The 13790-nt window shown below is 35.2% G+C and overlaps 1 protein-coding gene across 1 annotated transcript in view; it reads left to right on the top strand.

The window, feature by feature from the left end:
* RTN4R (reticulon 4 receptor) overlaps positions 1 to 8339 on the top strand; it is a 122066-nt gene extending 113727 nt beyond the window's left edge. The window contains exon 2 of the mRNA XM_082244236.1: positions 6930 to 8339. Within this exon, the coding sequence (XP_082100362.1) occupies positions 6930 to 8335 (1406 nt within the window). The 3' untranslated portion in view covers positions 8336 to 8339. The remainder of the gene's footprint in view (positions 1 to 6929) is intronic.
* Positions 8340 to 13790: the final 5451 nt, after the last annotated feature.

Below are 13790 nucleotides of genomic sequence, written 5' to 3'. Positions count from 1 at the left end.
ATAAAGTTGCAGCAGGTTTCATTTTTGTTCAGAAAAAAAAAAAAAGATGTACCAGCATATCTCAAAACACTGTGTTCTCACAGTAGTCAGGGGCAAGAAGACTGCAGCCAGCTTCGGTATTTGCTGACACTTTATAATGATGTATACATAGCAGGAAATATGTCTGAACACTTAGATGCATTACCAGCAATATCATTTATTTATGCTATTTTATTCCTTTGTCATATTCATTATCCATGCATTTAATGAGATTTTTTTTTTTTTTTTTTGCATGTTTAGTATACTGTGTAGGATTATTCTTAAAGAAGAAATCAAGGCCATTTTTTTTTCCTTTTTCATCTTTTTCTTTGTTCATCCATCCATACCCTAACCGATGTGCCTAATTTTTTTGTGGCATTGTTCTGCATCAAGCATTCTTCATATATTAGGCATTACATCTGGGTCCAGTTACTATATATCAATAAAATGGCAGCCATTCTGCATTTCAGAGTTTGTAATGTAGACAGAACTTTCCAGTAACATTAGTACATCTCCTACTCTCCACAGAGGCTTACTGACAGTGTAGGCTCAATGCTGGAAGCTTTACACAAGGATAAGAATCTTTATTTTCAGCAGTGTGACTATAATTTTCAAATTTCATTTTACACAAGGATAAGGATCGGTATTTTCAGCCATCGGACTCAAAATCTCATTGAACTCTAGATGTAAACTTAGGACTGGACTATACTTGACCATTACAAGCAATATATATGTTGTAACTATATGGCGTCATCTATCATTTTACCATATTGTAAATGTGATTCAGTCAACTTATTCATTTGCTTTTGTATCCCTATTTCTATATTTGATACAAAGTGTTTTTTTGTAACATTGCTAAAAATTCTTACAATAAAAAAATGTATTGTGAAAAAAAATACTAAACTGAACATAACTTTAGCTTTTTTTAAAAAAAAAAAAAAAAAAAAAAGGATTGTTTCCTGGTGTTTATCCTTGTGAACTGAGCTTCCATGTTATTCCTTTTAAGTATTTTGCAGCACAAATCCCCTCCTGTTATGTGACTATTATATCCTTTGTAGTGCTTCCGGCTTCACGCCTTGAAATGGAAGCAGACTAGCAGAAACATGTGACTTTATATTAGAAGATAAGTTTATGGTACTTTGGCAATTTATTTTTATAAATGGATGCATTAAATGCATGTACCAGAATCACCTCTGCTAAACAAAGTATTCCAGTGCTTTTACTTGTACCCTTAATTAAAAATAAAACCTTTGTATAAGTGCATTTGTAATAACATATTTGAGATTTTTGCAAGATACTTTTTTATTTTTAACAGTTTCTTTTTATTTTTTATAACAGTTAAAATTCAGGGCATGCATTTGCATTCTACCCCATTCTTCTTGGTCCAAGCAGTAGTGGACCCATGGAAGCATATACTACAAAACGAACTGCTGAAGCAAATAAAATAAAAAAGTATCACATACAATACTACCCCATTCTTCTTGGTCCAAGCAGTAGTGGACCCATGGAAGCATATCCTACTAAATGAACTGCTGAAGCAAATAAAATAAAAAAAAAAGTATCACATACAATACTACCCCATTCTTCTTGGTCCAAGCAGTACTGGACCCATGGAAGCATATCCTACTAAATGAACTGCTGAAGCAAATAAAATAAAAAAAAAAGTATCACATACAATACTACCCCATTCTTCTTGGTCCAAGCAGTACTGGACCCATGGAAGCATATCCTACTAAATGAACTGCTGAAGCAAATAAAATAAAAAAAGTATCTCATACAATACTACCCCATTCTTCTTGGTCCAAGCAGTACTGGACTCATGGAAGCATATCCTACAAAATGAACTGCTGAAGCAAATAAAATAAAAAAAGTATCACATACAATACTACCCCATTCTTCTTGGTCCAAGCAGTACTGAACCCATGGAAGCATATCCTACAAAATGAACTGCTGAAGCAAATAAAATAAAAAAAGTATCACATACAATACTCAACTGTGTTGTTCTAAATACACAAATATGGTTACAATTACCTTACACAAGATGGAAGATACTGTCTATAGCCACATAAGGAAGTAGTTAATTATCTGGAGGTCAAAAGTAACAATACTGCTTGGACCTTGGATAAGGGGGTAGTATCCTTCATTTGATAACAGTGAGGAAATATCAAGATCAGCACCACTACTCAGATTATTTATTTTTTTCATAATAGCATATTTGAACCAAATCCTGGGGTCTAGCAAACAACTCCATGTCCCCAGGTTAAGAGTTGGGACAGTGCAAAGTTTGTTGAGATCTTAAATGATTTGGCCAATGAAAAGCCTTTAATGAACATGAATATTGATGAATTTTATAAATATAATGTAAAAGGTGCATTTTTATCAGATTTGTGCATATTTCAGTTAGTGTGTTAGTAGCCACCCTTGTCTAGACATAGAGCTAAGAGTACAAAAAAATATTGTTAGGCCCATTGCCTTACAATTTAGCATTAACTAGTGGAGGCGTTCTTTATATATACCAGCATGCAGTTTCTGGGAAGATATTAGCTCAGAGCCCCATTTTCTTCATCCCTTACACACCCTTTATTTTATTCATTTTTTCTTAATTCATTTAGCTAGATGTTTTCCAAAGGTCCTTTATTTGGTTGTGTGGCGTCAGAGGTGATCTTCCTCCTTGTGTGACATCATGGATGAGCAAAAATGTAACACTAAAAACATATGCAATAAAAATATGTTTTAAGTGCTCAAAGTAAGTGCCTACTTATCTTATTACTGTGCATGAGGTGTATTAACACTTTGAGGTGGGCAGCTGGTTTTGCAGATTTGTTTAATAATATTATACATCTTTTACTAGATTTTACAACTACTTAAAGAGGAGCCCCTACAGTGTCTTTTTTTTGTAAAAATGAAGCACTTCTTCCTGGAAAATTCATTTGTAAGCCCATGGAGGATTGATGAGAGCATGTCCTTGTTAACTCTTCCCATGCTCGCCTCCAGGACTTCTCCTGAGCTTTTCCTCTCCTCTGGAATGCTCTACCCCAATCTGTCTGACTATTTCCTACTTTGTCCATTTTCAAAGAATTCCTGAAAACACATTTCTTCAGAGAAGCCTATCTGGCCCCCACCTAACAACTGTACATTTATTCTCTCCATCAGCACATCCCCCCACAGTTATTACCTCTTCTATCTCATGATGCTCCCTCTTAGATTGTAATCTCTAATGAGCAGGGCCCTCTGATTCCTACTGTATTAAAGTATATTGTAGTTTTACTATCTAACCTCAAGTTGTAAAGCGCTGCGTAAACTGTTGGCACTATATAAATCCTGTCTAATAATAATAATAATGTCCTTGATGTTCTGGGCTCACAGAAAGTGGGTTGAATGATGCTGAGCATCATTCAACCTGGAGGAAGGCCTGTACTGGATAGAAGTCAAGTAAGTCTGATGGGAACATCATCTAAGATGAGGTGAGTATTGCATTTATTTTTATTACTGCAGAGCAATGGATTTTAGTGAAAAATGTATTAGAGACCCATAGGCTGTATTTTAGCCGCATTAAAAAAATATTATTTTGTGATAATTTTATAATAAACAGATTCTGTTCACAAACATAAATATCGCAAAGGTGTGGATCTGTTATTATTTTACTTAAAATGGATAATATTTAGCTTTATTTTATTTTATTTTTATTGTCATTAGACACCTTATTGAATCTTACAGTTATATCAGTATTTTAAGATATTTATTATACTATTTATATTCTACTATTTATTTGAAGAAGTAAAAACCTGTGCAACTACAGTACTCATTTTTTTTTTTTTAATTCCCTAGAGTATTTATTTCTGAAAATTGGTGAAAAGTGATGTTTTTACCTTTAGCAATTAGATTCAGTTAAGAGACATCCACCTTTTTAACAGTTTTCAAAGCTCCATTAGTTTAGTAGGGTATTGCTAGTCTGTAGCTGACTAGCTCTGAATGTGACCTCAAGATTATTACATGTACTTACGTACGTAAACTCAAATGATTTGCTGTACTACAACAAAGAGAGATCTCAATGTGGCAAGTTTTAGCAACAAGGTAAAAAAGATTCTTTTTTGGAGCTTGTAGGAAGATGTAAGTCATCTGTTTTTAAAACCAGAGAAAAGAAAAACTGGAGCAAAAGTTGTGATGTTGCCCCTATTTACATATCATACTCCATGGGCTGGTTGTACACTTATACATCTATTTTTCTTTTGCCCAGTTTTAGTAGTATTATTGCAGTTAAAATGATTTTGAGTATTATAAATATTATAGAATGTAATGAGAATACAGAACGGTACAGGTTACCCGAACAATAAACTAATAGTCATAAAGGAAACAAGAAAAAAGCATATGAATTTTTGAAGAGGAAAGCCAATCTCTCTATATCCAAATATTTGTAACCAGAGCATTCTCTGCAAAAAAAAAAAATCATGTTCTCCATGTGTTTGTATAGAATCAATGCTAAAAACATTACTTGTGAGATAAATAGATTCTGTCCAAATTTTAAATTGAATACAGTTGTTTGTATCACTGCTGTGATAGAGATATTACATTGTAAGCTTTCTCTGAAAGTCATTATGCTATGTGTTTTTCATGCGACTTTGTTAGATGTACCACTTGTTCCATATATATTTTTTACTGTGTTCAATAAATTATATTTTTTATCTTATTATACTTTCTCTATGCCTACATACTTCTCCTACCTCTGATCAGCCTTGTCCATTTAAATCCCCATGGGTTGTTTTTCTTTTATTTTTCTACTAACATTTGGGGAGGGGACTGAGGCTGGTCTAGTTGCACACACCTATCTGTTCTTTACATCTGAAAGTAGAACTTTGACCTCCAATTACAAGAGAAAAAAAAAGTTGTGCTGCCTATTGTCATTTCTCTGCAAATTCTCACTAATACCTTATGATCCCGGCATTAAAGCCTACCTTATGTAGCTTCCAGTGATGGGATGTAGGTTGGGCTTTCTTGTATTACAGCAGGATGAGAATATGGTACAGGGTACATGGCTATTAGCATTGTCACTGCTGATTCGCAAAGTATTTTAGCAACTGACCATACCTAGCCATTCTCACTGCTTTCTGGATTGACAACACTGCCTCTGCTGCTGAAAGTTTTTTATTATTATTATTATTATTATTATTATTATTCATTTGAGGCATGTAGATCACTAGGTAACTGGATTCGGGGCCTATTTAAACTGTCATAACTGCTACATAGGAACCTTTAGATGTACTTTAAAGGAGAAGTAGGGCCAAAGCTCTGGGGTTCACAGGAGTGCACTTCATTCTGCACTCCTGGGAACAGTATTCAGCCATCAGTGGTCTAAAGTCTGCTGTCGTTGGATGTCACAGCTGGCCCAGGGTCTGGTCCAGGGTCTGGAGAGATTCCGACTTTAATGTCAGGATCCACCTAAATGCCTGACAGGAAGCTGGCTCAGCCTCTTAGCACACTGCTGAGAGCCTGAGCTAGCCACTCCCGCCCCCTCCACAGCTCGCCACGCCAATGAGTGCTGGAGGGGTAGGGCAGAGAGCAAATTGATGCCAGTCACCTCTCTCTGCTCACTGAAGACGGTGAACTGAGCAATCAGCAGTGTTTGAACAATCGGTTCTTACTCCTAGAGATGGGGGGGGGGACAGATGTAGTATCCATCAAGGTTTTATTTCAAACCCCATACTTCTCATTTAAGGCATAGTCTGATGTTAATGGTAGTTTAACTTTTTAAGCCACTGCAAATATAATATTCCAGGAGCATACATGCTTCTGATTGAGCTGTTATTGTGATCATTAACTCTGTATAAAGCACTTATGGTCTTAAATTTTCCACTGTGCCCAATCGATAATGTTCAAATTCCGCTTGCTGTCATTTGGGACCTGTGGAGACAATGTAATGCTGTGTATACGTGAACACTAGTTAGTTATTACTGGTACACCATCAATCAAGTTGCCAGCAGCTTGCATAGAAACCAATCTGCTTCCAGTTTTTTTTTTTTGTCAAAGTATCAATGAACATGCTATATAGTTAGAAGCTGATTGGATATTATGCACAACTGCCCCAGATGTTGCACTCTCCAGTTTTAGTAAATCAACCCCACCATTTGAAGTAGGGCATAATAGCAATTTAAATGCTTTTAAAGAGGTTGTAAAGTCAGAAGGTTTGTTATCTTAATGCATTATATCATATGCATTAAGATAAAAAGCCTTCTGTGTGCAGCAGCCCCCCTCACCCCCCTTCTAATACTTACCTGAGCCTCTCTCTATCCATTGATGTCCAAGAGTGCCTCAGCCATCCAGGACGCTTTCTTCTGATTGGCTGAGACACAGCATTGGTTCCCGCTGCTGTAAATAAAACTCAGTTAGCCAATCAGAAGAGAGGGGGGACTCCATGTCTGAATGGATGAAGCTCAGCTCCGGTGCCATTATAGCAGGCTGCTTGCTGTGGGGGCACTCAACAGGAGGGAGGGGCCAGGAGGTCCAGCCATGGACCCAAGAAGAGGAGGATCCGGGCTGCTCTGTGCAAAACCATTGCACAGAGGAGGTAAGTATAACATGTATGTTATTTTAAAGTAAAAGAAAATGAGACTTTACAATTGCTTTAAATATATATTGAACAAATACAAAGCTAAACAAATAATGCAAAATTGATTATTTCACTGTTTTGTTCTACAGCACTAGATTTGTTAAAAAGGTAAAGTTACCCTTTTAACCAATTATTAAAAAGTTAACTATATTTTGATAAACAGTTCAAAACTTTTGCAGTACAGTTTTGCTATAATACCTAAGAATGCATATTATTTGAATTTAATTTGCAAATGATATCATGATCTATGTAGAAGTATGAATAATAGATGAAGTACATTAACACTTTTCTATCATTTCTTTTACAGGCGCTAAGCTGCTCCTACTTCTTACTTGCTGCATAATTTACATATTTAAAGTGGAATGTTGTCCAGAAACCTGCCTATGCTACAATGAACCGAAAATCACCTTCAGTTGTTCACAGCAAAGACTAACTTCCATCCCTTTATACATTCCAACACAGACTCAGCGTATTTTTCTTCACAATAACAAAATAACATTTGTAAGGGCAACTAGCTTCACCTCCTGCCAGAACCTTTCTATTCTATGGATCCATTCAAACAACATCAGTCATATAGAGTCTGGAGCATTTTATGGATTAACAAAACTGGAAGAACTAGACATGAGTGACAACTATAATCTCAGATCTGTTACTCCACTCACATTTCGAGGTCTTGTTCACTTACATACTTTACACCTCAATCGCTGTGGTCTGCAGGACTTGCCTCTTGGAATCTTCCAAGGCCTTTTCTCTTTGCAGTACCTCTATCTTCATGATAACAACCTTTATTTCTTGCATGATGACACATTTGTAGATCTGGGGAACCTCACTTACTTGTTTCTTCATGGCAACAAACTTAGTACCCTATCTGAAAATGTATTTAGTGGCCTCATAAACTTAGACAGATTACTGGTTCATCAAAACAGGCTGGATTATATCCATCGCAGAACTTTTCATGATCTTAAGAAAGTAACAACTCTCTACTTGTTTAGTAACAACTTAACCGTACTCAAGGGAGAAATACTGTCACCTTTAGTATCCCTTCAATACCTACGTTTAAATGCAAACCAGTGGATCTGTGACTGCAGAGCTAAATCCCTCTGGAACTGGTTGAAAGCATTTAAAGGCTCATCATCAGAGCTGGAGTGTTATGTTCCACCAAACCTAGCTGGGAAGGACCTTAAAAAACTAGTCATCACAGATCTTGATGGATGTGCCAATACCTCTTTCCATCAAATGAGAACAGGTTTATTTGGAGTCAAGGGCGAAGAGATTGCAGACAGCTGCTGTCAACCTCCAGTCGATAAGTCCCTAATTACTGGAACAAATGCTAAGTCTGGCCCATCTTCTCATACGAGTAGAGTTTTGCCAAATATCCCGGTCAAAGACAAAGAAAATATTTCAAAGACAAAAATCATTGGTAATGCTGACCCTAAGAAAAACAAAACATATAAGCCTATTAATTACTCCCCTTTTGGAACATTCACAAGCAAAGTAGATAACTCTTTAACAAAGTTGAATCAAAATAATGTTTTTGATTCAGTTGAACCATCTACCGTTCCAAACAAAAAGAGGCTTCCCTGCTCAAAAAAAGTTAAGTCAAAATCACAGTGTCGAATTTACCAATCGGGAACCAACTCTGGATTACCAAATTTGCACACCATGGATCTTCTATATATAACTCTGATTTTCATCCACCAGATGCACTTTTAAACTCTCTCTCTATATACATATATATAAATATTTTTGGGTTTAAGGCAGTTTCAAAGAAAGACTATGAGTGACCTTGATAAATTGTTGCTACTATATACAAAAATGTGCATAAACAAATAGCTTCACAAAAAGTTATTGGTTATTTTTTTTATGGTTGTGTACTTAAGAGTGCAGAAAGTGCAAAAATATTGCTTTATTCCTCATATATTTAAGGATATGTTCCTTTGAAGATTGAAAAAAGAATGCTAAACCTGAATGTTTAGCCTTTATTTGTATTTAAAGTTGTACTTAAAAATGATTCAAAATGTACATTGCAAAGAAAATGCTGTTGTCTGCTCTGTTTATGACTTAGAGTTTATTGTAATTATTTCTGTCATTATGTTACTGGGTAGTATTTGTTGAAGAATGCTATCCGTTTACTTAAACATTCTCCATGTATACACATATAGATATGCATTTTATTTTAACTGTGCCGAATTAAGTAAAAAATAAATCTGTTCTTTTTTTTTTTTTTTGTGCAAAGTTTTATTTCGGTTTAGAAAAGGACATTCTTTAAAATTGAGAAGTCCTTGACACCACTAAAAATAATAAAATGATACCTACTGTATATTTATTTTCCTTTTGATGGGGGATCAGCTAAAAATGTTGGGGTTTTATTACTGACTGTCAGTTCTCCTGGTTAGGATGTAAGAATTTAAAGAAAAAGGAAGAAAGACGAGAGGCCTCTAGGAGTCATTTACATTCCTATTGTCATCTTAAGCCTTTGACTGGGTGACCTTCAATGTTGTTTTTCTTCAAGTTTTTTTTTTTTTTTTTTTTTTTTTTTAATTTGAGGTATGTTTCACAAAGATAGGGCAATTTCTGCAATAAACAATCAACATGCATTGCAGCTCCCTGTGAACTGTTCAGAAATTGTATATTTTTGGCAAATCCAATATAATTCTATAGCATGCCAGTTTTTTCACTGCAATACATGTAGGAAATCCTGGTCCAATGTGGAAATCTGAACCCAAATAAATATAAGAAAACACAAAAAAAATGGGGAACTAGTGTTCAATCTCAAATCAAAAGCAATCTTTACAAAAACAGCATGATAAAAAATTCCAAAGTCTAACAGGCCTATTTATAAAACATTAATTGCACAAATGTCACAAGCATTCATCAAGGCTGCCAAATGTCCCCCAGTTTTTTCTTTGATGGATTGACTTCCTATGATCATCAGCTACATCTAGTGACCAAAATGCGGTATATTTTCTAATTGAGGTATTTCAGAAAAATGTACCAACATTTTGGCCATTGGATGGAGCTGATGATCGTAGGAAGTATTTGAGAAAATACAGGCAAAATGTGTGCAGCCTGGATGAATGCTTGTGACATTTGTCCAACAAATGCTTTATAAAAAGACCTATAAATGTACCTAATGTACAACTTCTGGGACAGAAAATACAAATATTCCTCCAAAATGTTATAACATTTATAATATGTTGTATTCACCTTGCCTTTAATCTTGACTAATCTACCAAATAGCTCACACATCCCCAAAACAGCAGAGATAAGGCTATATGCCTCTGTTCAGAGACCTCGTTGACTCCTCTGCAAACAAAGCTTTTACCGTTTTAACCATAATGTTCAGTTTTATTTTCATTGCTCTGAATGATTTGTTCCAGAGGTATTGAGACTCCTTTATGTGCTGTTTGGTATTTTGTAAGTGGCCTGTTCTGTGGCATTGGTGCAGCAAAAGGGGTAAAAGTTTTATATGCCAAAGGTATGCAAACTTACAGTATAAGAACAACTGTAAGTCTTTGGTGATACCGTAGATAGCAAAGTTGTCACCCAGGCATGAGAGTTGTAGAAGAACCTAGAAAAATACCAAAGCCAGCCAGTAAACTAAGTAATAGGTCCATATGAGAAGGCAGAGCCTAGCAGAGTCTAAAGAAATGCAAATGAGACAAAAACAAGGATAACAATGGCCAGGAACCCTGACTAGGTTAGTCAGAGACAATTCTTTTTAGTTTTAATATAAGACATAATGCACACAGTGCTTTGTAAATAAGAATATTATTTTAGGTTACCTACCAAAAAAACCTATACTCTAATTGTGCAACAGCATGTCCTACTCTTAAGGCTAGTTATGTAATTGGTGTATGTTAGAGTGCATTAATGAATTAATCAGTATCATACAGTCATGAGATTAGAGTGACAGTGAACATAGCTGTATTGTGTGTGTGTGTGTGTGTGTGTGTATATATATATATATATATTTATAGTGTGTGCATGCACTGTGCATTCCCACTGTCCTTACATCTTTATGTCTATGTCATTTTAAAGGACACCTAGAGATTTTTAGTGCTATTATGCAGATTATTCCATTTTCTGGTCCTGAATTTTATATCCCTCAAGTTAAATGTTCCTAAATCACTACACTTTTTCCCCAGGAATTTATAAACCTTGCAAGTCTTGTTCTTTTTTGCAGTGAAATATGCGACAGCTCAGTATGGGCAAAGCTATAGAAAAATAGTTTTCTCTAGAAATATGTCTGCCTTACTAAAATGTATTCAAGGCCACTGCAAGTAACTTCAAAAGAAACTTTTCAGCCCTGGAATATAATAGCAGGTAGTAAAATAGATATTATAGCAATAGTAAAAACTACTGTAAATATATTTAATATTTCAATCTAGACATTACACATTTTACTAGAATGTAAAGAAACATTTATAGATTTTATGTTCAGAAATGATAAAATTTTCCTTAAAATGACCCTATCATTAACAAAAAATCCAAATTCCACTGGGAAACAGGCATTTTTTTAAAGAAGATACATTTCTTAGATTGCTTTGCATTGCTCAGTGGTTTCTCCCTTCGACATTCATGTTAATACTGTATCCAGTAGTGACCTGGAGGTTGGTTGGAGCATCAGCTGAGTGCTGTGGTGGACCAGGAAAGCGTTGGTTTCCCAGTTGACTTTAACAAAGAAATTCTTGCGGACTGGGAAGCTATTTGGCAGTGCAGGCAGTAGAAAAGATAAGTATTTATACTGTTCTTAGCCATACCTATTCATATTTTTTTTAAGTTATTTTAGTTCCAAAACAATGTGACATACCTTTCTGTTGAATAAGACTGTAGTATTTGTTCTGAGTAAAAGAAGGATCATCGTGTTAACCAAGCTGAGAAAAATGGATGAATGTGCTTGGTATTTTTAAGCCATCTTGTTATGGGCTACTGTCTTGTATTTTTAAGCTATAGCACTTAAGGTACACTCCAGTGGCCTTCTGTCAATATACCCATTTAGCATGCCTTAAGTGCTACTTCAGCTTGATGAATCAGAGCATACTGTACATTTAACATTAAAATTAGAACTCACGGCAAACATTTACAGTAAATACACAGTCTACTGTTTTATCTTCCAAAGGATTTCTAACTGTGTACAATCATGATTTACATAGATCTGAGACATTCCACAGCAATGAAGATTACGCTACTTTTTCCTGCTTTCAATTTACAGCTTCCCGGATCACCTTCCTGCTAATTTAGCGATGATCCGGATTCATTATAAAATTAATGGGAAGAAGTATGGAAATATGGACAGAGAAAGCTAAATTGCTGACCCAAGGAAAAAAATATATTACCTGAGAAGATTGGCTTGACAGAATTACAAATAATCTGGCAAATGAAACAGCAAACATTTGTTATAAACTGTACATTTGCCACTTTGTATGTTTTTGTACATGGAAATTTAAGTAAAAATACCATAACAAAGAAGCTTCTTATGCAGTTTAATGAAAAAACATTGTAAAACGTGCCTAATTGATGCTCTAATTGGTAGTGGCTTGAACCTGGAACTATAGAGACACCAACAAAAGGGAATTCAATGATCCACAGCCCAAGGAACCCTTGGCAACCCCAGGAGGAACCCTAGGGTTCCATAGAAGCCTAGCTGAGAATGGCTGCTCTAATTGCTTCTAGTGCTGATGATCCTGTATTAAACCAAATAGAGACAATTTACTAAAGAGGAAACAAATTAAATAAAAATACAGGATTTTCCTTTAATATCATATAAAAAGTTCAACGCAATAAAAAAAAAAATGTAGTTGCTATTTTTTCTGCCTTAAGGTGTGCTGTCAGCCCATTCAAAATGATTGGGCTGTCCTAATGCAGTGCACTTTAAAACGTGAAAACATGATATGTTAATGCCCATGCGTTAATGCAATGCATAGTGCAAATCCAGCCTTAAAGAATAATATTGAGCCTTGTGTTAGGGGCTAAAATGTCTGCACCTGTGAGGCAGTAATGATTTGTCAAAACCTATTATGCAACCTTTTCAACTCTGTCTGTCTCCTGCTCAGCATCATACAAGCAGTAAAGATGTCACTGGGGGATACCAAGGCATCAAAACAAGTATCATAAAGTAGCTTCCATTGCAAACTTATAATTTAAAAAATATTATTGGCAACTCTATGCTTCCTAAACATTTAGTGAACTCACATCTGAAAAGTATTCCTGGTACATGAAAACTCTAAATCTAAAATCCACAAAAGAAAACTCAGCAGCAAAAAAAAAAAAAAAATATATATATATATATATATATATATATATATATATATATATATATATATATATATATATATATATATATATATATATATATAATAGCATGTTATGCAAAAGAAATTCAATAGACAGGTAAAAAAAATATCATGCCGCAAACAAGTCATAATCTTCATCCTTCAAATAAGCTATATTTTTATTTTGGCTTGCATTTAAGCCAGCCATACATGGATCAAAATTCAGTTGGTTCAGCAGGGAGCTGATGAATTTTGATCCATGTATGGGCAGAATGGTTGTATCTATCGACTGACTTCTGTAAAAACCACCCTGTTGGATTTATGCTGTTCAATCAGAGCTGGCAGTGCTGATCTGTGTACTCTGATGGCGGGGAAGACTTGAATGTGCGGATGGGGGAATTTAGTCATTTTTTTCATTAAACACCCCCCGATGAATGAATATTTATTGGTTGCCTTATACTAGCAGCATTCATTGAGAATAGTACTTCAATGCAATGAACAACTACATTAGCCTGCAATGGACCTGCACTTTAGGCTGTGCATTGAGATTCACTGTGTTAAAAAAAAAGAGCAGCGGGTCCAATTTGTGATCCATTAATGCGCATATAATGAATTAGCTGCCTTAGTGCAACACACATCAACATGTAAGATACTGCACGCTAATCTACATGCATTATTGCACTGCAGTGAATGAAGACTGTATCCCTTTTAAGATATTTCACTTTGCTTGTCCTGTAGAACATCAGGAAATGAGTGAAATCTCCTCTTTTAGACAGTTGTCATCGGTACATAAGTAAATAAGTGTCAACTCAAAATTTTAATTTTTCCTCACTTTTTTCCTCACTTTCAGTCAAGATGACAATGGTCACAGGACAAATAGAGAGGGTAAATCT

The sequence above is a fragment of the Pelophylax lessonae genome (genome assembly GCF_965119305.1).
Source record: "Pelophylax lessonae genome assembly, chromosome: 1".
Lineage (NCBI taxonomy): Eukaryota > Metazoa > Chordata > Amphibia > Anura > Ranidae > Pelophylax > Pelophylax lessonae.
This window is presented reverse-complemented; position numbering and strand designations above follow the sequence as displayed.